The 27,959-nt window shown below is 40.3% G+C and overlaps 1 protein-coding gene across 1 annotated transcript in view; it reads right to left on the bottom strand.

Annotated features, from left to right (window-relative positions):
• The window catches only part of MOXD1 (monooxygenase DBH like 1), a 73,039-nt gene extending 56,214 nt beyond the window's left edge, over positions 1-16,825 (bottom strand). The window contains exon 1 of the mRNA XM_037045725.1: positions 16,493-16,825. Coding sequence (XP_036901620.1) covers positions 16,493-16,759 — 267 coding nt within the window. The 5' untranslated portion in view covers positions 16,760-16,825. The remainder of the gene's footprint in view (positions 1-16,492) is intronic.
• Positions 16,826-27,959: the final 11,134 nt, after the last annotated feature.

Here is a 27,959-nt window from a genome sequence, read left to right as displayed (position 1 = left end):
GTGTCAAACACCGAGGGCTCACTATTCAGAAAGACAGCAGCCAGTCATGCCACAGTCTAGTCTCCTAGCAAGACGGGATTGTATAAAAGAGCTGATATCTTCAATGTTCACGAGGGGAAACATGAATGCATCTGATTAAAACTAAAGTTGAAATGCAAAACATCCTAATCACTACTGTAATTCCATTGCAATTTTTTTCACATTTTTTCAAGTGTTAAGGCCTATTTGGAAACATACCTTCAGATTAGCTATCCAAGTAGTATTATTAGTTGGTTACATGTCTACTTCAGCCAGGCCCTTATTAGTGCATGGAAATCCATGTTACTCTCTTGCTGTTTTCTCAGGAGACACCCCAAGACAAATGTCCTAAACCTTCTCTGGACAAATAGCAACACTTCCCAGCCCTCAGTTTATGATCATAGATTGCAACTTAATTGAAGGAATTTCAGCTGTAATTGTGAGAGCTCACATCTTGCTTTCTTTCTATCCTAAATAATATCTAATTTATGAAACCATAGAATATAACTCAACCTAAAAGAAAGCCTAAAAAGAGAAAGTCAACACAAAGAAAATGGGACGAGCAGAAAACAAATAGATGTAAATGAAATGGAAGATGAATTTAAAATAGATCCTACAGACGTCTAAAGGTTAATATTATGTATGCCTTGATACATAAAACTTGGATAATTTAGATGAGAAGCTCTCGATCTTTTGGAAAGACACAAACCACCAACTTATTCAGAAAACCAGATACTCTGAATAGCCCTCTAATCTATTCACAGCTAAAAGCCTTCCTACATAGAATATTCTAAGCCTAGGTGCTTTCACTGGGGATTGTACCAAATCTCGAAGGAAGAGACAATGCCAACCCTTCACAAACCCTTCCAGGAAGGAAGGAAGAAAGGAAAGGGCACCGCCCATCTTTTCGTGTTTTGATGCTAATATTACCCTGATACCAAATCAAAGACATTGCAAGAAAATTTACAGATTACTCTCCCTCATGGGCCTCCATGCAAATCTTAATAATATACATTAGCAAATAAAACCCAGCAACATAAAAAAGATAATATATCAAGACCATGCAGAGTTAGTTGAACAATAGAAAATTAATCAATGTACTTCATTGTATCAAAGCCTAAAAAACCATACAATCATCTTGATAAATCAGAAAAACCATTGGAAACACACATTCATGGTAAAATCTCTCAGTACACTAGCAATACAAAAGTACTGTCTTAAACCTACAAAGGGTATCTAGAAAAACCTTACAGCTAACATCATACTTAACAACAAAAGACTGAATTCTTCCCCTCTGAAGTCGGTCCTGGGTACAAGGCAAGGACGCCTATATTCCTCACTTCCAGGAGGTTCTACTGTTGGCTGCTGCCTCAGATAGCTGCTCTCTGTCACTCCCATCCTCTAGCGGGAACATCAGAGTTATCTCTTGACACGTCCTCCTCTGTCTTCGTATTTCTTCATTCTGGAATCTCATCTACTCCAAGAGTTTCTAACCAGCACCTTTATTCAGCATCACATATTCAAAAGCCTATTGGATACTTTCATTTGCAAGTCTTATTGCCAAATCAAATGCAATATATCAAAAAATTATCTTTACCTTTAATCTGTGAGACTAGTTTCCTTGATGTTCTTGGCTTACACTGCCATTCTCCCAGCCATCCAAATTCAAAACTCTCAACTCCACAGACAGTGTCTGCTCCTATCATATCTTCCTTTGAAAAATAACCCACCTTTTGTTTCTTCTCTATTACAACTTCTCCTATATCAGTTCAGACTACCTCCTACTTATTTCTGTCAAGTTCTCTCTTCAAAATCATTCTCGGTGTGCGAATACATCAAATTCAATGGTTTATAGTACAAAGTCTTATAATTTAGATTCACATTTACCTAAAATTTAGCCTAGCCTGGTTTTCCAGGATGTCTATCAATGAATCTTACCACAGGATCTCTATTATCCCCCCTAAATACTCTGCCTTTCCCCAACTCTTGTTCATATTGCTTCTGTTCATTTTGTTCCTCTCTATCTATCTCCCGTTCTCCTCACCCCACTGAGATGGACTCTCAACTAACGCCATCCATTGAAACACTTTCTTCTCTTCCAGACCCTCCCTCCTCTATGTAGTCTTCTTCGGTCATTCCCACTGGAAGTGACCATTCCCTCTCTGGATCCTTATTCCTGTACCTGCATTCCATGTAGCAGGCAATATATTCTAGACACAGCATTATCTTCTCCACCGCGCCGTAACCTGACACTGTTAATCCAGTTATAAATTTGTAACCTCGGAATAGCTGTTTACATTATAAATAGAACAAAAAGAGGGAGACCGATTATTTTCTCACTTGCTCTCAACTACATTTACATATGGTAAAGATCTGACATGGAATGTGTTTAACCAGATGCTAGGATGAATGTGGGTCTGCATGATCTGCCATGCAAACACATCTGGCACTGAACTCTGGGGATGTTGTTACAACCTTTTAGCCCCTAAATGGACATGAATCTTGTGAAACTGACATCACATTTAGAAAAAAAAAGTTTATGCATGCAAATGCTCTTTGAAAGCCTTTCATACCAGGAGGGCATTCCCTAACTTACTTTAAAGGAAAGAAAAAAACAGTTCTAAGAGAGAAAAAACATGTTTAGAATGTTTTCTCATGTCAAAACCATGCTTGTGAATGTTTTCTAATGTAATTTATATCCTCAGTGCCTAACAGAATGACCTGCACAGAGCAGAGGCTCATTAAATATATGTAATTTTAAAAGGAGCATCCTGCTTTCATTTTGCTAAATCTAAATGAAAAAAAATAGGAACCCAATATTCACATCTTTGTGGTATAATCATGATTTAACTTGGTGGGAGCAAAACTTTTCCTAGTAGTTCCTTATGTGTTTCCTACCTTCAGCCTGCATTAATAAAACTACATGGTCTATAATCAAATATAGTCTTCATGCTATCAATGTTATACAATAAAAATGGATTATTGGCAAACCCTAAGAGAACAATTAAATGAGGCAAGAGGAGAGAAAAAGAACCCTTCCATGCAAAAAACAAAAAACAAAAAACTAGCATTCAACTATTCTTGCTTGGAGAAAGAGGAGAAGGAAGGGTTCTTTTCGTCCCCACTAGAAAGAAGGGAGGGAGGGCAGGGAAGGAGGAAAAAGAGGGAGAAAGAGAAGAGTCACTCAAGCGCCTGTCAGTCTTAAAAATCCTTCATGCAGATTAGCTAAACCTAAAAAAAGTATGTTCTGTGGGTTTAAGAGTTTCCTGACAGTGTGACAAAGGGATAAATGTAACTAAAGTGGGTAATTCAATGGAATAGTTATTTTGTAACTATCATACTGGGGGAGCAGGAAGCAGGGGACCGGAGAATGAAACTGACAGTAAAGCATCGACCAACAAAGAGGTGGAATACCAGTAACATCACCTAGAAATTTATATTCACAAAACTGTACTGTAGCAGTGATGAGATATTTAAGAAAATTCCCCAGATCATTTTTACTGATTTTCACCTTTAGAATTAGAACCAGATGGCATCCCTTATCTCATCCTCACTGCCAGCCCCAGTGAGCAAATGGGCCCCAATGCTGCTCTACGTTAAATCCAAGGGCCTTTCCTCAGCTAACTACCTACAGTGCTTGATACTCTAGGACTTTTAAAGTTAAAGATAGGAATTTGATCACAGTGCACTCTTGTCATGGTGCAGTCAGCCATTACACAAATCTAATTAAATGATATGTGTATCAAATGTACTGTGTATTTTATAAATATAACAATATACTGATAAATAAAAGTGGGCTCCAATTAAGTCTCATTAAAAATGGACTCTGTAAAGGCAAGAGCACTGAGGAGAACTCGGAGAGCTGTAGAGATTTTGTAAGAGTTTAAAAATATGCAGATGTCCTAATTATGTAAATATAAAAGCTGATACCCAGAAGCATTCTTCTCCGCACTACTCAGTTTTAAGGTTCTGTAAAGTGGAGTGTGAAGTTACCCTAGATCAACGGCTTTATGTGAATGTCAATCATTCTAACACAAACATCTGCATTAAGATCAGCTTCAATATGAATTGTCATTGAGATCATTTTTTTACCGTGGATTATCATCATAATTATGTTTTTGATTTGTTTATGTTTTTCAAGGGTAAAATATTACCTATTAGCCTTGAAAGTCTGAGTTAGTAATTAGACTCCAGCAATAAAGTTGCCAGTATTCTGCAGTTGTGTCATGAAACATAGTAGTACTCCTGAAACATGTTCTCACAGGATATTTTTTCTTTTGAACATTTTATGCTTTGAAAAAATTATGAAATACATCATTAAGGTTTCAAAATGCTGTGTGGCAACAGTGAAGTCAGCACGAGCAACGGTTGGTATTTCCCATGAAAGCGCTGGAACTGGCTGCCGGGGTCCAGCGAAGATAACACACCCCCAAAGCCGGCGTCTAGATTCTACAAGATCGCTGTGACCTCTTGCTAAAAAACGTGATTGCACAGATGTTAAATTGGTTCTCACTCATTGTCAGTTTTGTTTCTCTCTTGAATAAAATCTCTGTAACAGAAGAGAGCTTCGACGCTGCTGTGTTAAACAGGATAAAGTGAAAACTCTGAGTGTAATAAAAGATATGAATAAACTCTGGCTCAGCCGGGAGACCTGAATGTAAGCACAGCTGCAGGAAAAAAACTTGAGAAAAATGTTGCCATCTGTCATCACTTTCTCCAACAGGTGCTTGTAGTTTTTCTTCTTTTTGCACAACTCAAAAGCCTGGTTCCTTCAAACATTTGTTTGTAATATCAATTTCTATAATAACTGTTATGGTGGTTAAATAATATTGACAGTGACATAATAAATATTTTGGTGTTAAAGGGAATCTTTGATCCTAAAAAATCATAAAATTGTATAAGTGAACTAGATAAACATAGTTTTCAGAATTCCAAGACAAGCTGATTTTAATAAGTTATTTCTTCACAAATCTTAGAAATTTGAACAAAATGTCAAAACAGAAGGGGCCTGCCTTCTGGAAACCACTTCAGATAAAACCGGAATTGTAGGTCTAATAAGGGATCTGTTAAATAGCTACCAGATACCGAAATATGAACCCTGCTAGCTTGCATTCCATTGAGAGGCCCCCCTGAGCAATCTGTTCCGTAAGTTCCACCTTCCGAAAATACACATATTTAATAATAATAATATTAAGATTCTCATCTTAATTTTATTATAATTTAATATCTTGCTAAAATTATAGAATTATCAGAGACACGGGGTAAAATTAAAATTTTGATTCTTTAACCATGAACTTTAGTGAAAAAAGCAACTTCAGATCTTGCCATTGAAATAAGATGTCATTTTACCTTTGTCCTAAATTTTCAACGACTTCTCTTAATTCTCTGCGATCAGTTTATGCAAAGAATACATTTGGGGAAGAAAGTGCCTTTCTTCCTCACTCCGTCCCTCCCTCCATCTCCCCTCCCTCCTTCCTCTTCCTTCTTCCAACACATTGTGTGGAGTCACTACTATTTCTCAGCCCCTTTTGTAAAGCCGAAGACACGTGATTGCCCAGGATAGTAGACATAGTCCCCACTATAATAAAACGGATAGTTTAGTTGGGAGAGGGTGCAGACAATTTTTAAATTGAAATAATAATATAACCCAAACTGTTCAGATGTTAAGTGCTTATAGGAAAACAAAATGGAGACAACAGAGAGGCAGCGGAGGGCCTTCGGGCTGAAGGGTCAGAAAGGCACCGCTGAGGCAGTGACACTTACTCATTCTGTGGAACCAGCTACAAGTAGAAGCCAGCCACAAACAAACAAAAACAAATAAACAAACAAAAAATAGATGCCGGGAAGACAGAGCAGCTATTGGAAAGAGCCTGAAGTGGGGATTGAAGTGTTCAATCCCCTGAATTGGGGATGCACATCCAATCTGATGAGCAAACAAAAGCCGGTGTGCCTGAACTACAGTACTCAGGATGGGCAAATGCAGCGAACGGGGACCAGATGAGGCCCAGGTGTTAAAACACCTTGCATGTCAGTACAGGGAATTTGAATACTAGGCTTAAATAAAAGTCATTCAAGCTTTAAGCAGCAAGTGGTGTATTCCAACTGACATGCAAAAATTATATAAACATGAGTGTGTACTTCTGTGGCTACAGTGCGGAGAACACTGAGAAAGAAGAAGAGGGGTGGCCTGGGAGACGGACAGTGGTCCCAGTGGCTCCAGCTAGAGTGGGGCAGGTTAAAAAACCAAGACAGCTTCATAGTTGCTAATGTTTTCCCTTCTGTTAATTTCTTGAATAACCGAAAAGCATGACTGTGGGGTAAGATTATTTTTAGCATCATACTCAAGTTGGAACACAACCCGAAGATACCTAAATCCTAGCTCCCACCAGAGGAGGATTTCTTAAGAGATGATCACAGTATTTAATGCCTCCAGTGACAAAGCTCATACATTTACAGCCTCACAAAAACAAATCAGTTAAGTTTAATACTTCTGCTTGTCAGAAATACCCTTTAATGTATATTAATTGGGTCCTTTTTGTCCTTTTGGAGCCTGATAGGTAACATCTAATACATGTTTCTCAAGGAAGACAGCCCACTTGTTCAAAGACAATCATCGTGACTTTTCCACTTGTTCTTTCTCCAGGTGCAATGTTGCCAGTTGTTCCCATAACTCAGGTACCCAATTTCCAGAGAGTTCAACCGTCTTTGTAACCCCCCATTGACAGCTCCAGTTCACCCACACATTCTTTGAAAACATTGTTCTAGAAGGTATCTTCTGGTGTGATTAGCCTAGTACAGAGCACTATATCAATATCCTTCATAGAAACAGTAGAGTGTATAGGTTAATACTGTATTTGTCTGTTTAGCAAGCACATCCACTGAGCATAAAACGAATCAATACTTACATCTTGTTCATATGAACTCCAATTAAGTCCAATTTAATTGGACTTCTTGTGCACACATCTAATTTTTTAAACAAATGTTTAACTTAATTTATGTTCTCATTAAATTTTTAACTTCCAGTTTCCTTTCATTATTTTAATATATCACTGTCTTTTACTGTCTTTTGAGTTCTCAGTCATTCTGCAGTCTAACATAGCCAGTTTGTTATCAACATATTTTGAGTTTGCATGTTTAAAAATCTATGATTATAACTAATTCAACTTTACTAGTCCATCTTTTATGCAAAGACATTATGCAAAACCCTGATAATTACTTACTATCATTCAGATGCACCATTTACTTGATTCCCAACTTACTGGCCCAATGAATTCAATTCAAAAGAAAATAAAGTCTTGTCAGTAAAATCTATGATTATTAAAACTGTGCTGGCCTCTAATCATTAAGGACTGCAAAGTGTTCACAAACCACCTGCTTAAAGTTTGTCCTCAAATTTTGTCAAAAATGTCTGTCAGCCCTGGCTGGTGTAGCTAAGTGGATTGACTGCAGGCCTGTGAAGCAAAGGATCGCGGTTCGTTTCCCAGTCAGGGCACATGCCTGGGTTGCAGGCCAGTCCCAGTGGGGGACCCATAAGAGGCAACCACACATAGATATTTCTCTCCCTTTCTCCTTCCCTTCTCCTCTCTCTGAAAATAAATAAATAAAATATTTTAAAAAAATGTCTGTCAATCACCTCCCTCTAGACATTTAACAGAAACCTTTTCCTGCATTCAGAAGCTGGAACATACATCTCCATGTAATCTTTTCACGATATTTCATTAAGAAATTGATTCATGACATCTTGTATTTATGGAGTACTTTGAATGTGTCACATATTGCGCTAAGAGTTTTACATGCCTGTTTTATTTATTCCTCACAAAAGCCCCATGCATTGCATTGCGTTACCTGCCCATGACTTATTTATTGTGTAGCTGGAACAGCACAGGCAACATTTTATTGTAATAACTTTGGTGATCGATGGCTACGACATCAATGTTGATCACATCATAAGGCATATATGTTCAGTCACTATGTTGTATACCGGAAACTAACATAACATTGAATGTCAACTATACTTAATAAATAACTAACTAACGTGCGCCAGAGAGGCAGGATAAAAACAACAACAACACCACCCAGGCATTAGATATGATTCCTTTTTCATAAAGGAAACTGCCACTTAGAGAGGTTAAGGAGTTTGCCCAGGGTGACTCCATGAATAAACAGCAAGCATGGCTGGGATTTCCACCATGACTTCCTGCTCCCGACTGCTCAGCAGGTGTCCAGCAGGTAACATATGGACTTGCTCCTGGTACCTCAGGAAGATGTGGCAGCCCCAGCACAGCCATGAACTTGTAAAAAAAAAAGACTATTCACCTCTTCTGCTACTTTTGCTCCTTCTCCCATCTGCAGTAATAGCTGTGGGGTATTTCACACTGTGGGGCTTATAAGTAACCTTGGAAAAGAGCAGAGGGAAAGGAAAGGCTGTGCATTTATATAACGCTTGAGGAGGGTTTAATCAAATACAAAAGGAGCCCACTCTCTTACTGTTAATTCTAATTAAAGCAACTGTTAATTAACTGTCTTTTAACAGTAACTGTTAAAAGATTTTAGAGAACACTTTTCTTGGCTTAAATACAGGCTGAGAATTATCTGGGACATTTCTTTATTAATGGTCCACTGATGCTCTGCTATCACATGTAACATATTTTAGGCTCTGTGTGGGCAAATATTCCTGTTGCTTAGAAATACCTCAGCCAGTACAGACCGAATAAAGGTGTGTCGGTTTGGCAGAGGGCTTGGAGGAGGACAGAGATGTCTGGCTTCGCGTATTTCGAAATATATCACTACCCAGTTCTTCCATTGCTGGTCTTGTTTCAATATGTAAATTTAAGAAAATACATAGACTTATCAACTAACTCATTAAACTCACCTCATGATTGTTTCCATTCTAGGGAAACCACTTTATTTTTGTTTTTGCAAAATAATCCTAAATACCAAATGCTACCTCTTGCTTCAAACATCAAATGGTTTGTGTAAATTTCTTTGTACAGAGACCTGCTTTGCATCCCTATGCCCTGTGCCTGGAATCTTCCAAGCTTCTCTATGTGGATCACAAAAGAATCACCATATTCCTATCAAAGGGTCTTACCACACAGGGTCAGTGTTTCCTGAACTTGCCTGCACATAAAAATCACCAGGAAAACTAAAAACTATATTAATGTTTTTGTCCACCATCCCCCTGCAGAGGCTGTGATTTAATTGGTGTGGGGGAGGGAGACAAAGGATTTTCTGGACATTAAAGATTTTGAAAGACACCCAAGTGACTCTAATGTGCAGAAAAATTTCGGAGCATGTGACAGGGAACCATCTTTCCCAGTTCTCAGCTCTCCATCAGCCCCACCTGCCCATCACTGGCCTGCACCCTGCCACAGCATGAATCCTTGGTCTTGACCAAAGGCATCCAAAGTACCGGGAGGCCGAGTTTCCACATGGTTTTATCTACCGTGAGTTTCATTGTAGGAGTACATTTCAGTGCACAGACTTTGCCAGGGGTGGGAGAGGAGGAAGGTAGCAATTAAATTTTATCTACGAAACCAAGATTCAAAGGTTTTAGTTTAAAAATTATCCAAAAGATGGAAATCTTCCCCAGACATATGTGGTTTTGTTGATCTAGCTTCTCAGAATCCTTGAGCTCTATAAGATTATTGAAAATGAGAAAGAACAGAGAATATAAGAGAAAAACATTCCCACCTAGTATTAAGAAACTTCTATAAAATCACCAAGTCTCTAGATTAAAGCTTGGAAGACTGTAGTTGAACCCACTGAACATCTGTGCAACAATGCCACAGAAATGGAGGAGAGTGCTCATGAGGTTCAGACACATTTGAAAAAGCACTAATTACACTTCCTCCAGGTAGGCACCTCCCTATATTCAAGGTCTAGAGAGTTCTTTGATGCCCATACCAGATAATATTCATCATAGTATATAATATTTTTCATTGTAAACACTATGGCTAATCTTGAAAACAACCTTCAAAACTTGAGATAAATTATCTTCCTTCATAGTTTGATTATAAGCATCCTAATCTGAAAAAGCCACACAGCCCCTCAGCACATCATCCCCTTTTATTTCTTGGCATAGCGCTGATCATTTTCTGATATTTTTCTTGTTCATTTATTTCTTTGTTTACCCCCACCAAAATATGAGCTCCATAATATCCATACCTCATCTCACTCAGTACTATGTTCCCAGCATCTAGAACTGTTTGATAAACCTTCAATAAATACTGACGGAATGAATGCATGAACATGCCAACATGCTCTGTCTATAGGGGAGCACTTTACAAAAATAGTCAAAGTCAGAAAAGATTCCGAGGCTGTGTGATCTAAAGTCTCAGGATAATACATCTACAAAATGGGAGAAGTAAGATTGACATTACTGGGCTATTGTGAGAATTACACACTTTAAGGAGTTACCATAATGTATGGTTGGTTATATTAAGGACCCAGAGAATGAAAAATTATATCCTAGAAATATACACCGATGACATTAATAGTGAAACAAAAGTAGTCAAAATACAATGATTTCATTTTATCAGTCTCTTAAACTGTATTTTATTATACATGTTCTTTCACGACTAAGGAAGAAAATGCGTATGATTTTTGTAAACTACAGCTTGCTTGCGGACGAAAGAACATCAAACTGGGACTCAGAAAGGCAACAAGCCATTTATGTAGCAGCTACTCAAAACTTAGTTCCCTCATCTTTAAAATGGGAAAGGAGTGAGAAGCAGCAAGCAAAGACATAAAATATCGACAATGAACCTGTAAAAACAAGAAGTGTTTAAAGACTTTCTCATAAGCATGTGTGCACATAAGATTAATAAGAAGACCTCAGTTGTAAATTAAGTTTGGTCCATTCATTATTTGTGTAGTACTCAGATATATAATCCCAGTCTTATAGTTAACAAAAATGATCTATTTGTAATTATTTTGCAAAGTTCTCTACTGATGTACTGTGTGCTGTCCTTAGGAGTTGAGTTTTTTTATCTGCTCTAGAATTTTACAAGTTAAAAAGACATAGATTTGGAAGAAGATTCCTCAAGAAATATTTTTTTAGAGTTTTGCATTACTTACTTTTTGAAGTTACAATAAGCAGCACTGTGAGCATCCGTATGCATAGTTTTTGTAAACATATGGATCAAACATTTCCAGAAACAAGATTATATATAATAAATTTATTTCTTTCACCAGCGACTTTATTTTACAATGGCTCTATCACAAATGACAATTCAATAAAATACCATTCACTTTCTTTGAAGTAGAATCTTGCCTTTCCTTTCAAGAATTCAGAAATTGCCATTGGTTGCCTGAAGCCTTGAACTCTGTTGGTCAGTTCAGGTACATTGTTCCCATGGCTCCTAGGTCTGCGGTTTCCTCAGACTGTCATTATGAAATCACCTGCCCTGCCAGGGAGAACCACACACGGAAGACTATCACTGTGTATTGAGCATCACACTGGCCATGTGTCCCTACTACTAACACCCAAGCATGAAGCTTGGAGAAGTCCCTTTGTCATCTGGTTATGGGGAGGGGCATTGTCCAAAGACTTATAAATATATCTTAACAAAGCCCCAGCTGAGCTGTGTCAGGGTTGCACACTCTCTTCATCTTCCTCTTACAGCTTTTCAATTTGCTTTCCAAACATTTCTTTGTTGCCGTTGGCTGGGATGCACTTGAAAGAAGCACATCATTAACCACAAAGAATGCTCACTGTTTTCTGTGATTTCAAATCAGTTCCAAGCACTTCCCCAGCTCCTCAGCAAGCAGCCGGGCAGCAATCACCCTGCTGCTGAAGACTCACTTCTCATCACAGAAACGCTTCAGGTTTAGAGACAGCCAACAAGCAAGGCTGTAACAAATGATGACACATATTATGGCCCCCATTCACTAATGATTTACACCCCCAAAGGAAGAGTGAATCAATTTTTGTGCACATTCAACAGCACATCCGACAATACTTCCCTCTTCTCTAACTTGCACAAACTGCGCATTCATCACCCCAGACCACTTGCTTCAAATGGGAACTCCCAGTTGCTAAGCGGCTCTGGTGGGGGCGGGACTGCTCTGTGTCAAAAAGGGGCAAAGTACAAGGAAAGGACACGATCCCTCCAGGAAAAGAGCTTGAGTTAATTCATTGAGAAAAAAAATGGTGAAGTTCTCAAAAGCTGACGCCAGAGGCAGGACTGCTTTCCTTCCCCATCCCTGGCAATTCTGTGAAAGACAGTGTAGAAAGTGACTCAGCAGCACCCTCCCGCAGAGCGCAGGGCACCGCTTCCCCAAGGGTAAGTAAGTCTCTGCAGAGCAACGTTCCTCATACAGTATACCGAGACAGGCTTGGCTTCAAAACCACATTTCTCTCTTTCCTTCTCCATGTTGGTGGTACCTGATTACATACCATTTCAGAAAATATCTCTAAACAGCGTCAGAGGGCTACAAAATGGGCAGAGAAAATTCCCATAATACCTCTTCTCTGGGAATAGTAAGTCTTTTGCCCTGTAAGCGTTTTCCATTCCACCAACTGACAAGTTAACGCCACATTGCCCTCTGGAGGTTGACTCATTGGACAGTTGGCAACCACTGAACACTGTGGGTTGTAGAAAGTCCGAACTCCTTTTGAGATGGGGGAGGAGGGGAAGGAGTATGGAATAGGAGGACAATGGAGAAATCAACTTTTCATTAACTTCTTACAATTAGTGTGTGTGTGTGTGTACATGTACCAGAGAGAGAGAGGAAGGAAAGAAGGTGAATAAGCAAACACTGCCTCCAAATCTCAGCAGTGTCAGGAGAGAGTGGATGCATCTAGACAGGTACCAAGTTCAAAAGGAGACGGTGGCAAGACTGTAAATATGGCTATGGTAGAATGTTTCTTCCAAAGATGACCAGCCTGATATAGTTCATTCCCATGTGACCTTCTTACAATGTGATGTTCCGTCTTAAATCCAGGGGGACTGTGACTACAGCAGAAGACACATTACATGACTCAAAGGCTAGGTTTTAAAAAGGTTCTACAGTTCCACAGAGACATCTCTGGATGTTCACTCTTGGGACCCAGTCACTTTGCTGTGAGGAAGCCCAGAAGCTACACGCAGAGGCCACACCCCCACCGCAGGACCAGCGGAACTCCCCACCAACAGCCAGCACTGACTGCCAGTCGAGCTGCCAGACGATTCCAACCACTCCCCTTGGGGCTGACGCCAGGTGGAACGGAGAAGAGGTGTCTTCACTAAGCCCTGATCAAAATGCAGATTTGTGAGCAAAATATGTGCTGTCCTTGGATTAAGCCACTATATTGAGGAGTGGTTCGTTACACAGTAGATAACGAAAACAATGGGCTAGGTCCCTTCTGACACTGACGGAATGTTCACGGCACAGAATAAATCTGACCTGAGAAGACATGGAACCCACCTCTCTGACTTTCACGGATTCTCATAATTGGGGGTGACACTTTATTAACATTAGCTTTTTTCCCCTCTTGGTCCCAGATGAAGCTGTCCCTAGGGTCTATCTGAAGTGAAATCATGTGTGTATACGTGGTGCTTTGAACAAACTTGAATTGTGGCCAGTACTTGGCAATCAGAGGATTTTACTGCACACACACAATTAAATTTCCATCTTGTCTCAAAAACAGAACAAAACAAAACAAGATAGAAAAATCTGGTAATACTTGATGTGTATCCCCACATAACAGTAAATCACTTGCAAAAACTCTGGTTTCCTCAGTCCCCTCTACTTTCTGTTCCATGACATCCTGCTTGCCCACCCCAGCCCCAACCCTCTTTTGCACAGGCTGCTTGTCCTATATAGGTATTTGGGTTTGCAACGTCTATTTAGCCAACGGTTTTCCACGTGGTTGGTTGAGACTTATTTGTACACAGTTATTCAGCAGGTAACATCCCACTGAAGAGAAGGGTTTGATCAGACAAATATAATTCAGAGTAATACAAGAAGAAAAAAACCCCTAAAAGTCAAGTCTGTAAAACTTAATTAAGAGAGGAGGAAATCAAATAATGGGAAAAAGTCACAGGGGGCAGTGCCTGGGAAGTCAGCGTAGGTTGTTATCATGCAGCCCAGGACTTTCTCTGGTATCAAGGGCTGCTGCACATTCAAAGAAGCCCCAGACGCTGATGCCTTTGTTCTCTTGGTTCATGTAAAGTCTGTTCTCCCTGGAAGTAAAATTACACAGAATCCAAAGTCTACAATTGACACTGCATGTACTATGGTTAGGGACTCTATTTATCTTTGGGTACACTTGCTGAGAATACCCTTATCACACCACTGCATGAAGACTCTCAAATAATTTCTAGAGAGAAGATTTAGCATTAACTCTTGGCAAATGAAATCACCCAGCTTGGATGAATGAGCTGGATCTGACACATTTCTTTGTATTTTCAGCCTTTGGTGTCTTGAATTTTATTAGAGGCTTTTAATAAATCATCTTTGAAGCTAATTACCATAATTTTATTGTATCTTATATGACCTAAAATGATTAGAATGTTTAAGGAAATTACGTAGTAAAGGCAGTCAGCCAACTAAGAAAATGGCTATCTTCATATGTGAAAATAAGGATTTTTCTTTAGGAATAAAAGTGGAAGAAAATAATCCTATTTCTTGCTCATTAATTATTCTAGAAAAGTGTCCATTATAAGGTTTATCTCATAGTGATATGTATCTACTAATTATTTTAAGAAAAGTTCTATGGTTCAAAATCAACCTAAATAGCACTTAATTAATTCTTATGCAATCTTTATAAAGAACCACCAGCAGTGTGAAAACCTTCTTTATTTAACAAAGTCTATGCTTGTGTTGGGCCCATTATGGCATGTTGAAACTGGATTCTACTCTTGGCCTTTCATTTGATATCAAATTGAGTGGGTTTTCTAGAAATGCTACTCTTTGGGGGGGAAACAATGTCAAGTTATCTTTGATGGCAACTTAACCTAGTAAGTTGTGTTATTAACTGTTTTGTGATATTAACCTAGTAAGATTCTCATGTTCCCTTCAATAGAACATGCAGGGATAGTCACAGGGCATACTACTTTCCCCACCCTAAACAAACAAAAGCCAGACAAAAAGATTTGGTTCAAATAGTTATTCATATAAGGTATTGTCTACTTGGTATCACAGGAAAGTTAAGAGAGCTAATGAGGGCTGTGTTTGGGGTTGAATTTGTGGTTTACAAATGTAATGTCTGAGATGCTGCACCAGGAGAAAATTTATATGTCAGTGACTTCAACAGACTGTTATCCTCATAAAACTTTATTTTACTGGAGCTGTAGAGTACTTCGTTTGGGAGGGAAGGATTAATTTATGGGGAAAAGTAGAGAACAGAGTGGTTCTGAAGTTTTGATTGCTGTCATTTTCTTTATTTCCGGCCAACGTGCGTAGGTTGGTGCCAGAATTAGGGTTCAGATTTGATGGCATCTCAGTCAGAACGTTGTAGAAATCAAACCCAGAAGCCAGGAATAAAATTACAGAGAAATGCACTTTGAAATCTATGGGGTACATTGATTTTAATATCACCAAAGCCTGACACAATACCAAAACAACTAGGAGTCTTCATCTGAATCAAGAGACTTTTAGCAAAGGGCAGTTGGATAAACTTTGGTAAGTAAATACGCTGCTATGTCATCGTGGAAAAGCGTCTAACTGTTGGTCAAGATCAAAAACCGAGATGTTCAGAACACTTAACTACTTAATCATTCTCGTTGCCTCACGAGTCTTTTCTCCTAGTCGTAAAGACATCTAAGAACGGGCAACGTCGCTAGCTCTTTCAAAACAACTGCCAGCTGTCAAATTAGCTTCGTTAGCTACTAAAGTATGAGACAAGTTTTGCAACTTCATAAGGGGTGTTGCCTGAGTCTAGGTTTTGCAGATCCTTGAATGCAGTTTCCTAGCGGCTCTGAGAATAGCAAAGGTCCTAAAGGATTCTTGGAGAGTTACCTTCATCTGAAGAAGTAGCTTAAACCAGCCCAGCGCATAGGGGTTCCCAAAGAGCCCTGACTATCTCAGAGTCCCTGACACGAGGCAGCAAGTCAGCAAAATGCCTAAAACTCTCTGGCCCATCCAACCCTGAGAGCGGTCAGTTAGGGACCCGAAGCCTGGGTCCCTCTCCTTTCCCACCAGGGATGAAGGGAATGAGCGGCAGGTGTGTACGAGGGGGGTCAGTTAAGTGGGGCGCTGGAGACGGAAAAGTACGCACAGACGCAACTCTGCCTGGAGTCGCCGCGCTCAGGTTCCGGGGCGAAAACTCTGAGCCGGGCGACGCGGGCGGGGAGCCGGACGGCTGGCTTCTAGAAGCCCGGGGTTGCGGAGCTGACCGCAAGCGGGAGCGGGAGCGGGGCTGCGCCGGGGGAAGGCGTCCAGCCTCGGCCAAAGAGACAGCAGGGGGGCCCGGGGGGCCCTCCACTCGCGCCTACCCCGGGGTAGGAACGGGACCGGCAGGGTGTGCTCCGGCAGGGGACGCGCTTACCTGGAGGTAGGGTCGCCCCTGGGCCACCCCGCCCACGACGATGTCGGCCGCAGCCATGGCCCCGGTGGGCGAGAAGCCGAAGCCCACGTAGCCGGCGGTGCGCACCTCGAGGCGGAAGGCGAGCCGGTTGCCCCGCAGGCTCCAGCTCAGCCAGTACTTGCCCTCCGAGTCCAGGAGCGCGCGGTGCGGGAAGGTGTGGCCCGAGCCCCCCGCCGCCGCCCGGGGGAGCAGCGCCCACAGCAGCAGCAGCAGCAACCAGCCGTGCATCCTCCCGGCCTCCTGCCCGCAGGCACCTGGGCCCCTGCTGACTGGTGGAGGGAGGAGGAGGAACGAGGGGCGGCGTGGGGAGAGCGAGCCTGGGACCGCCCCGCCGCCCGCCGGGAGGGGCAAGACCCGCGCTCCCAACCCCGCCTGTGGGGCCGTTATCCGGATGACTCTGGCCCTGGCCCTGGCCCGCCCTTCCCGCCCAGCCACCTGCCGCCCTGCCCCCTGACTGGGTCTGGCAGGTCTGGATTTGGTGGCAAGGAACACGAGGGGTGTTCTGTAGAGAAAAGAGGGAAAGGACGAGGCGATCCTGCGGGTAGGGTGTGGGCACTTGCTGGGGGAGTGGGGCCCACAAAGAATGAGAATTCATTAGACGGCAAGTTTAGCCTAGGACAGGATAGGAGAAGTTGAGTGTGAGAAAGAGATGATCCTGGGTTTTGCGGAGGGAAAGTGAGAGAAAGTCCCCTTCCATAACATCTTTCTATCCCTTGCTGTCTATTTCCTGGAGCCAGTGAAGCCAGCAAAGACCCTACCTCACAGAGAGATGCGGTTCCCCTCCAGGGCATTTCTCTCACCCTTTAACCCCACTGGGGCCCCGAGTCTGGGGAAGTCTTGTTCTTGACCCTGAGACTTGCCTACTGCATGGGCTGAGTTTGGATTGGTTTGGTTTTGAGGGGACAGTTCTGCCAAACTACTTTAAAAAATATTTTTTAAATATTTATTTATTTAGTTTTAGAGAGAGAAGAAGGGAAGGAGAAAGAGTAGGAGAGAAACATCAGTGTGCGGTTGCCTCTCGTGGGTCCCCCACCGGGGACCTGGCCTGCAACCCAGGCATGTGCCCTGACTGGGATTCGAACCCCTGACCCCCTGCTTCACAGACCCGTGCTCAATCCACTGAGTTACAGCAGCCAGGGCCCCAAACTACTTTGTCATCAGTAAGTAGAGTAAGTGAGAATTCAAGAACCATTTGGCAGTTAGATTTTAATTTGAAGTCTTCCTTTCCTGCTATTTCAAGTTCTGGTCATAAGCACGTTTATCAAAAGGTATTTTGCCTCTGCCTTTGACCACATCACCTCTGTCTTCAGAAGGCTAATTACTCAACGTGGCAACTGCAAATTGCCTTCTTTATTGACTTACTTATACTCTGCCATGTTTCCAAAAAAAAAAAAAGCTTGTAAGGTGTGTAATCCTTATACAAACAATACAAAATGGAAAAATAACATGAGAGGATAAATGAAAAACTACGGGTAAGTGTGGAATGAGTATAGTACTCTTCTAGGTAAGAGGAATACTATAAATATGTACTATTTACTCTGGATTCAGAGGCTCTGCACGAGCCACCTGTATTTCTTATTCTCTCTCTTCAAGACATGTTTCAGCTAACTTTGTTCTTGTTCCTGTTTTCTCTTCCCATTTCTTTGCCCATAACTTTTCCAAAGTTATCAACATGTATCAAAGCTCCCAAAGGTTCAGACATATTTGACAGAGTCTGGAAGGCAGCCATCAAGTGGGTCTGCTTACCAGGCAGGGAGCTCAAGGAGTGACCCAGGAAGGGACTTACCCAAGGAGAGGGGGGTTTGGGTCCACAATTTTAGCCAATGACAAAAGGCCAACATCAGAGAGAAGTGATGTTAAAACCTCAGGGAAAGGCAAGAAAAAAGAGTTTGGGATGCCTTAATAGAACTTTGACATTGAGAGTATGAACTATCAGCAACTGCAGGGCCAATTGAGTGGACATGAAGGCAGCAGGATCAGTTGCAGCAACCCAAGAGCTACCACTTTAAAACTGTCTGCAAATACCAGGAGCTTAGCTACTGCTGGCTGGCTCCAACCAGGAAGAAGAGAGTATATACAGAGAGAGAAGCAAAATGAATGAAAGGGTCAGGCCAGTGTCCCAGCCTGCTGGACTGCCCATGACTCAGTTATCCCAATCTCTTGACAGCCGGCCACTTAATTGAAACTCCCACCTTGCACAATAGATATCTCACTCCAGCCGTAATGGCCAGTGGTCAGACTTGACCTTACTGTACCCTGTACTGGGGAACAGCCTGGCCCTTTACCCAACCCATTGTCCTGGCTCACATCCCGAAACTCTGAGGCTAAACCAGAAGAACAAGAGACTAACCCCTCTCTACCCCCACAAACCCCCCACTTTTTCTCTCAAAATCTCATTCTTGCCTTGCCCCAGGGCTGCAGTTGGTCCAGACTCAGCCTGCCTGTAAGCCCAGCAGCAAATAAAGGCATTTGGATCAGATCATCTGGCTCCTCCCACCTCTCTCACACGTTTCTAACAGCGGCCGTGGACGCCAAGAAGAACTGTTCTTGCTACTGTGTGAGGCACACTCCCCACACTGGCCAGTATCTCCGGAGAGTTAAGTTACTCCAGGGTGATCAAAGGCAAACGTCCTGTGTTGTGACCCTACTTTCATTCTTATCACAGAGGAACCTGGAACACATGGCTATGCCGGCTTCCGGAGTTCATTCTGCAAACTCCAAATTCACATCTAGAATTACCTTCGTTTACTGTTCTAGTTTCCCCTTCCATCACTCTTATGCCATCCACCCATCGCCCTCTGGACACATGACAACTACCTCGGGAATTCTCAAAAGAGAGCCCTGCTGTGTCATTCACATCACAGCCCGCCAGCACCTTTTCAGACTGCAAACTCGGCCAAGACTGCCCTTTCTCCCCTTTGTGGTATTTTCCCATCTCCCTTCCCACCCCCAGCCGTGGTGCCCATGGAATGGTCCTGTGGACCTCATGCTGGCCCCCTAACACTTCAGTGTCTGTGCACTTGTTTTTCTTCAGGAACCTCTTTGGGTCAGAGGCAGCTTCAGGTTCCCTGTTTTCAACACCCTACTGAGAATTCGGGCCAGCATGCAGGAGGGGCTTAATAAATAGTTGCAGGAAGAGCAAAGGCATTTTCTGATCCTCCTGGTAGAGACCTCTTAACAAAGTTGGATTATGGGGGGGAAAGCATGGATTCAAAATATGATTGAGTATTCTTCTCTCCATTCATATGAAGAAAAAATAATAAAGAAGATGATACATAAATATGCAAAAGAGGAAGTCATAATGGCATTTATTCTTTCTTTAAGTGAGATCAGGTTATTGAGAATGGAGGAATTGTCTTTTGTTTATCTATGACTGGCACTGCATCTAAAACACCCTGAGTGCTCAAGAAATATTGAAATTATGTAATCATTTTGCAATTGGTCAACAAACAGAATATTATTAACATAATTTATACTCAGGGGACCTGCTGTGCTTTGGTTTGAATTACCACAGTAAAGGAACAAAAGAGAAAATTTTATCTAAGGGTGCTTTATAAGTTGCCTAAGTTCTCTAGATCAAAACCAACTCCCTACTCAATTGAGTGGAGGTCTCGGTCTCCCAATTTGGAGATTAATGACTATACAAGGAAAGCAGGAAGAAAGTGTTGATCCATTAAAAGCTTGGGGTATAAGGCAAACAGAAGAATGAGATCATTGGTAAGGGGTTTCTAATTTATTTTTTAAAACAACATTATTTTTATTTAAAGAAAAAGGTCAGGTAATGCCAAAAAAAGGATGAATAAGAAAGTAAACTAAAAAAAGAATCACCTGGAATTCCACCATCTAATAATAACCCTTATGTGTATTCTGAGGAATTCATTCCAGAACCTAGTTCCATTACAGCCTTGGAGGGACAGCTTTTTGGACAAGAATTTGCAATGAAACAGGTGAATTCGTTTCATAAGATTTTACTTGAAACAAACAGAGCAACTCTAAACATTTCAGTTACAATGTGTTTTTTTAGATCTCTTCTCTTTACATGCATCCAAAACAGAGACAGAACTGGCCAAACTGGATACTCAGTAAGGTTCTACTTAAGTTCAGAACATTCAAGCAAATTATCCATTCTTAAAATGAGTAATTTTCTCACACTTTTCAATCAGGAATTCTGAATGTAATGTTTATTTTGAATCTTCACCCGTTCCGATACACAGCTTCAGATCAGTCAGTGTGACTGCGCCCCTGCTGCGCTTCCTCACCTTGGTTTATTTATATTTCCAAACTCTTCAGCTGCAAGAGGGGGAATGGGGCAGACAAAGCCCAGCACACAGAAACAAGCCAATGCAAAGTTGTTTGGTATGAAACAGTTGCCTGAAATAAGTAACTTCTTACATAAATATGATAGTACCATAATTTTCTGTCTACTTGTACCTAAGGCGAAACAATAATACTAAATATTTATAAAGTCCCTGTCTTCCAGGGAGCTCAAAGAGAAATATTTATATAAGTGATCTCAGCAGGTCTCCTACATTAAAATAGGAAAGCTGAAGCATTTTCTCACTTTCTCCTCTATTTACTGTGCCTCTTGTGTGGATAGGTGACTGGTTCAAGTTAGTTTGCTATGAGTCAGTGGCAGAAAAGCCAAAAATAGAACTTCGGGTTCTTTCCTTTAAAGAATTTTTAACTGAATACTTTCTCTAGCTCTCACCTCATCACCAGTTTCAAAAAATTTAAAGTCACCAGATCATCATCATGAAATATTTTTTCAGTAGGGCTGATTTTGCCACATGAACACGATGCTATGATCCACTATTAACCCAATGTCACAGTAAAATTTTAGTAACAGAGGACACTAATGCCAATGGTGGCATGGATAAAGGCGAGGCCATAGCACATGGATTTTTATCAGCAGGAAACTGAAATGGGCTTACCTGGGTTCTTGAAGCGACTTCGAAACTGAGTGCCAGTTGGCATTGAAAACCACTGGTAGGTTCTCCCATACGAAAACAACGAGCAAACTGATTTCTCTGTGCGAAAATCTACATTTTGGTACTATCTGTAAGCTATGTTTTGAAATAAAACTCAATGTAAATGAAGTCTGGGGACAATAATACTTCCTTTAATCACTAATGATAATTTTTTAGAATTTGCCTTTATAAGGAGCCGTGATGGGTATGAATAATATGGTAGGAAAAAATGGATTTGTATTAGTACTCAGCCTGTATTATGATAAAGTCATGTGTATAAAGTTGTTTGGGTATTTTTAAAATATACATTTGTTGGTTTTTAGAGAGAAGAAAGGGAGGGGGCAGAGAGAGAGAGAGAGAGACATGGATGTGACAGAGAAACAGGGTCAGGCTTCCTCCCACACATGCCTGGACACCAAACCTGCGATCTTTTCATGCCCAGGATGGTGCTCCAACTAACCGAGCCACCCCGGCCAAGCTGCCGGGGTATTGATGAGAGCAGTAGGCCCTGTCATTCACTGTGCTCTTTATCAAAGACATCTCTATGAAAAATAACCACGTCCTCAACAATTTGACAAATTTCACTTCTAAGGGGATGAAGCCACTGAAGTGGTCACTGCTTATGGGAGAAGAAAGGAGGGGCGGTAAAATATGTCAAGTTGGTCCCAGGAATGTCAGCCTGGAGAGGAGGCTTAGTCCCTGCTCCCAGCTTGCGGATGAGGAAAGGGAGTCCTGGAGAGGAGTGAACTGTTCAAGGTTACACTTTTTAAATAGATACAAGCAAGTTTGGTTGCCTGGCACAATTAACAACAATGTCTGGCTCTTTCTTCTTCCTCCTCTTCACAGTTATTCTTTTGGGTGTCTCCTGTTCACTACCGGTACTTGGTTACATCAAGTTTTAACTTACAGGAACGTTTTGGGAGGAAGAGTAGAGAGGAAGAAGACCTTGTGAATACCGTGGTGCTCCCTCCACGCGTACGACTCCCTGGATTTTACCGTTCTGGCATTTGATTTGGCATTTAACCACGCGTGCTTCTGCCAGTTTTTCCTTCTATGGTTGTCAGTTTAAAGAAAAGTCTAAGTGCTTAGTTGAAATGAGCAACCAGAGTCAAAACTGAATATAAATTTACTCCATGCAAAGAAAGATGGCACAGTCAACCCTACTTGATTCTAATATTCCACATGTGGTTTTGGAAAAATTTAAAGAAATCTGTACTATAATTTAAAGAAAAACAAAAATTAGAAGTATATATATATAATTTTAATTATCCAAAATCTTAATGGAAGTCTTTACAATTATTACTAGGCATAATACATAATGAAAACAGTTTCCCTTAAATGAAAAAGTGGAATAATTAGCAATTATTTTTTCCATATGGAAACTGGCAAGAACAATAAAACACAGTCTGGAAATTAGTGTCAAACAGAACATGGAAACTCTGTAATCAATACTAGAGTAGAGAAGAAAAATGTGTGTTTATTTCTCATGCTGCAAGATTTTATCTCCTCACATGTCTAAATCTTCCTCTAGCCTCAACTTTTTTGGGAAGTTCCACATTTAAAAATTCACACTAGAAATGAAAGATTAATTAACCTAGCCTTACATAAATGCAATTTGATTTTTAAAAGGCATCTTTTACCTTACTTAAATAATTAAGCAAAGGACTGAATTGTAAACCAAATAATTAGATGGACCGTCATTGCTAAAATTGACCAGATAACTGCTGCCACCTCTCTTACAGGAGAGTTTGCTCAAACAGAATCTATCAAAACCCCAAGCGATTATGCAATTAGCCTTAGGAGTAAAACTATCCATAATAGTGAAAGCACAGAAGCAGGGCCAGACGGGAGTCTGTAGGGAGCCCTAAACTTGGGGACAATGTCACCGAGTTCACTGTACGTCCTCTCCCTCTGGACTCCTTCTTCTTCCAAGTTAATGTTTTACGAGACCAATTCCAACAGTGAGCTTGAGACACAAAAAGAATGAAGAATAATTGTTAGAAGGAGAATATGAAAGGAGACGTATTGCTAGCCTTAGGAGCAAAGCCATAATAAAAATAATGATGATAATAATAATTTATCGAGTGCTGCAGACATGTTACATGAATTTTCCCATTTAACCTTTACAGTAACTTTTCTTTATTTTGAGGAAACAAGAAGAAAATTGCTTTTCAATTTATATAAGAGCTAAGACAACAGGATATTCTCTCAACTGCGAAGGAAGAAATTAGTAATACCATAAGCATGTTTTGGAAACGTTTTACATCTCCTATCAAGCAACTCTGTTGACAGTATTTTTATTAAATACAGATAAACAAAAAAAACATACAAAACAAGTTTGCTAAAGATCTTTGGACTGTTTCTTGATACAAATTTCTAAAACTTTATGTGGTTACTGAGTTCCCAGAAGGTGGCTATATGCTGACATTGGTTGTGTGGCGATGGGACCTATACAAAGTCCATGTTAAGGTCACAGCGGGAATATCATGTGAAGAGAGGAAATGAGTTTGCGTGAAATTGAATGAAGTAAGTCACCTCTCTCTCATTCCTTTTCTCTCTCCTGCACACACATTAAAATTAGTTCATTGTTCTTGTTGGGGGCACAGTTATTATTAATGCATACTTCTTTCTTCAGATGTTAGGGCAGGGAGAACTAGACATGTGGAAAAATATAAACTTCACACACCATAAAATGAGTGTAGTTATCTTGTAAGGAACAACCCAGAAGGAAGGAAGTAACTAGCTCTCTCTCTTCAGCATGCAGTCAGTGCTTGGAGTTCGAAGCGGTGAAGAGTTATGGAGAAAATTGCCATGGTCACATTTATTCAGGTTGTAGGTTTATTTTGTGACTCCTAGTGACATTCATGAGTGCCTGATAGAGATGTAAGAGATATTAGAGGGTGTCTTAGAGAGATATAAGGCATTTAGATCATTCACACTGACAAGCATTAATCAGTTATCACTAACTGGTAGATTTTTTTAAGTCAGAAAAAATCTAAGGGAGTCAAAAATATCATTATTTTGGATGCAAACCAGAAAAATCAAAATATTATTTCTGTAACTCCAATACTGTTAAAAGGCTTTTTTTGACTGGCATAACAAGTGTTTTTGGTTTGAAAATTTTCTAAACTATGAACCCTTGTGAGGTAAGTTTATCCACAAAGGCGGCCAAGTATTCCCGAAAACAGGCCGGCCTGACCTGTGGGAGCTCTTTGACCTGCTTCCCACAGAGGAGTCAAGTCATCAGAACCGTCTCTTGCTCTGTTCTTCCTTCCTCTTTAAGATTGATGCCTTAATTCCGTCTTGCAGAGATTCCTGGATCAATCTATTTGTTGAGGAAATAAGAAGTAATACTGAGTAAAGAATATGAATTTTAATCCTCTAACTGGCTGTGAGAGTAAACACCATATGATAAAATGCATGTTATTTGAGGATAGCCAAGTTAGGCAAACTAACAAATCATATGGTAGTGATCTCTTTTTTTTTAAATTTTTATTTAACTCTTGTTCAAGTACAGTTTTCTTTCTTGGTAGTGATCTCTTAAAGCACATTTATTGTCAATTTTGAATTACCTATGCCTCCTTTAATATGAATACATCATCTAAAAGGTGTTTACCATTGGGGAAAATACAGAAGCATGCAAATACTGGTAGCTCCTCACAAAAGTCTGAATCAAACAGATTTCTCTGTTGTTGAATATATACTGTGAGCCTTTCTTTCCATTAAACATTTGAATACTATTTTTTAACTTTTAAACGGTTGAAAACAATTTGAAGCTAATTTAGTGTGCTTTCTGTAGGTTCCTTTGGTGTCTGGGAATGAAAAAGAGAGAACCAGAAAAAGCAACAGATTGCACCCCACTGCATGAGTCAGAAGAGTGGGAGACGTGCACAAATGAAAGGGACAAGGACAGCAGGACACGAGTCCTGCCAAATCAAGCACATGGCCTCAGCCCGCGTTGTCCCCCCCTCTCCCACATAGCCTGGCTCAAGGAAGCTCTCCCTTGATCGCGGTTATTGCCTTCATTTGGCTAGTCTGTGATAGTTTGCCATAGAGCGTCAAAACTGAGAGAGTAGAAGCTTGGGATGTTCCGACAGGAAACAGAAACTTGGGATTAACAAGACATCTCTGCTCCACTAACAGGTGTTATGAGAAGGGAGACAAGCTCGTACAACGAGGTGATAGTAGTAGAGTTTATCTGAGGATCCAGCCTGAAAAGGAAAGTTAAAGATTAAAATTAAATTTTAAGGTGTATGTGAGATGGGAGGTCTGACTTCTGAGGAGTCCTCAGTGCAGTTTTGATTGGGAAAAAGATTCCCCGCTATGGGACAAATTTTAGGTTGGGATATGCCCAAACTTTAACATCAGAAAGTCTAGGAAAGTTATGACTTTTATAGAAAGAACTGTTTACAATGAAGAAAAAATACTTAATTATTTTTTTAAAGATTTTATTTATTTATCTTCAGAGAGGAAGGAGAGAGGGAGAGAAATATCAATGTATGGTTGCCTTTCATGTGTCCCCTGCTGGGAGTTGGCCTGCAGGGAACCAGCCTGCAACCCAGTCATGTGCCCTGGCTGGGAATCGAACCGCGGTCCTCTGGTTCGCAGGCCCGCGCTCTACTTAATTATTTAATACAAATGTTCACAGTATACATTCTATAATGAATATGTTTAATTTAGCTTTTTGTGAATAGCTATCCGTGTTTATAAGCTTCTGTATTTTTAGCAATGATTAAAATTTATCAGAGCAGGTGATTTACATGAAAAATTCTACATAAGCAAACAAAAAATTTTACATGTATTTATGAAGCCAAGCCTTTCTAAGAAACCATCATGTTCACACAGCCCTAAAAAAAAGAAGATTTAACTTGTTGGGATTAATCTTTTAAAATATTTTTTGTTAGAAAGTTTTGAGTTTTTATATTTAGATAGCATCCCAACATGTTATGTTATTTACTTATTCATTCACAGATGCTTTTGATGACCTATTGTGTGCCTATATGTCCAGACGTTGGGGATATCTTGCTGAACAAAACTCATTAAAAAAAATCTATTCCATCATAGAGCTTGCATTCTAGTGATTTAAGTAGCTGAAGAAGTATTAGAAGAAGAATCAAATTATAGGTAGTCTAAAACTGACAGGTTTTTTCCGCTTTTGAGTTGGTTATGGAATGCAGGTTTTTTTAATATAAAACCATTTTTGAAACATTATCACTTTCCATTTTGAGTTCCTTCAAAAGAAAGAACACAATAAACGCCTCCACTTTCCTAAATAAATAGTGTTGAAATGTTTTCCTCCATGTGGTAAGAATTATCTGAACATGGAGAGTAACTAAAACAAAGCGAAAATTTGGGGGAAGAGTATTTATATAAGAGAGAACTGCATCAAGATACTTTTAGCGGAGCCAAGACCCAAAGTTTAAACCACCATAAAGAAGTAATGAGCACAAGCACTAAAGAAACAAATGGAGATGCTTCATTCTAGGCAGAGCTAGAGTGTGATGTTCATGGAGGTCTGAAATGCTGATAGATTTTATGGGATACTCCAAAGCACAGATGTTTAACTTCAACATTATCAAATTAATTTATTAGGAAGTGAATTCTATCAACCAAATGAATGTTGGGTATAACATTTTGAATTAGCTTTGCTATGTAAATATTTTCATCTCCTTCTGTTTTATACTTACTCAAAATGCGTCACATGCAATCATTGCTCTCCTTTCTCTTCTCTTTCTCCCTTCTCTCTTTCTCTCCTTCTCTCTCTCTCTCTTCCCCTTTCCTTTCTGCTTACTTTCTATGTTCATAGTATACCAATAGCTAACAAGATACAGGTTCAAATTTTGTGGAAAAGTTAGAACACGGACTTTGGAGTAGGGGATACTGGAGTTGAATCTCAGCCCCACGACTTGCCAGCTATGCAAACTTGGGAAAGTTAGTTAACTTTTCATTGTTTCATCACTTATAAAATATGGGTAAAATTAATAGTCATCTCATAGGATTGTTAGGATTAAGTGAGCTCATGAAGTCCTTAAAACCTGGCAGTAAGAAGTGCTATATAAGTACATGTTAATAAGATAAAAAAATAAGCCTACAGATAAAATTGTTCTTCACTCCTAGAAATAATTTTTCTAGAACAAAAACCAAAACAAGACATGGAAATTAGTTAAGCCAGCCAGTTTTTCCATTGTTCTTTTCTCCTTATTTTAAAATGAAAGTTCTAAAATGTATCTATTGCTTACACTCCATTGGTCATTAATAAAAGGCAGAATTGTTTCTGAAATTAGATATAAGTAGAGAATTAGAAAGAAAAAACAGTAAAGAAGTGACTGTAAGTGACATACAGGAAAGAAAGAGAAAACATTTAAAAAGCCTGTCATTAGAAGCATGCAAAGCGTCCTGTTGACCTCGGCTGACTCCAATAAGAGAAGTAGTCCATCCCAGCGTGTTGTTAACCATAAACA

The sequence above is a fragment of the Sturnira hondurensis genome, unplaced genomic scaffold (assembly GCF_014824575.4).
Source record: "Sturnira hondurensis isolate 20B ecotype Veracruz unplaced genomic scaffold, ASM1482457v3 Scaffold0004474, whole genome shotgun sequence".
NCBI classification, from domain to species: Eukaryota; Metazoa; Chordata; class Mammalia; order Chiroptera; family Phyllostomidae; genus Sturnira; species Sturnira hondurensis.
The sequence above is the reverse complement of the archived record's forward strand: the minus strand, read 5'-3'. Positions and strand labels throughout refer to the sequence as shown.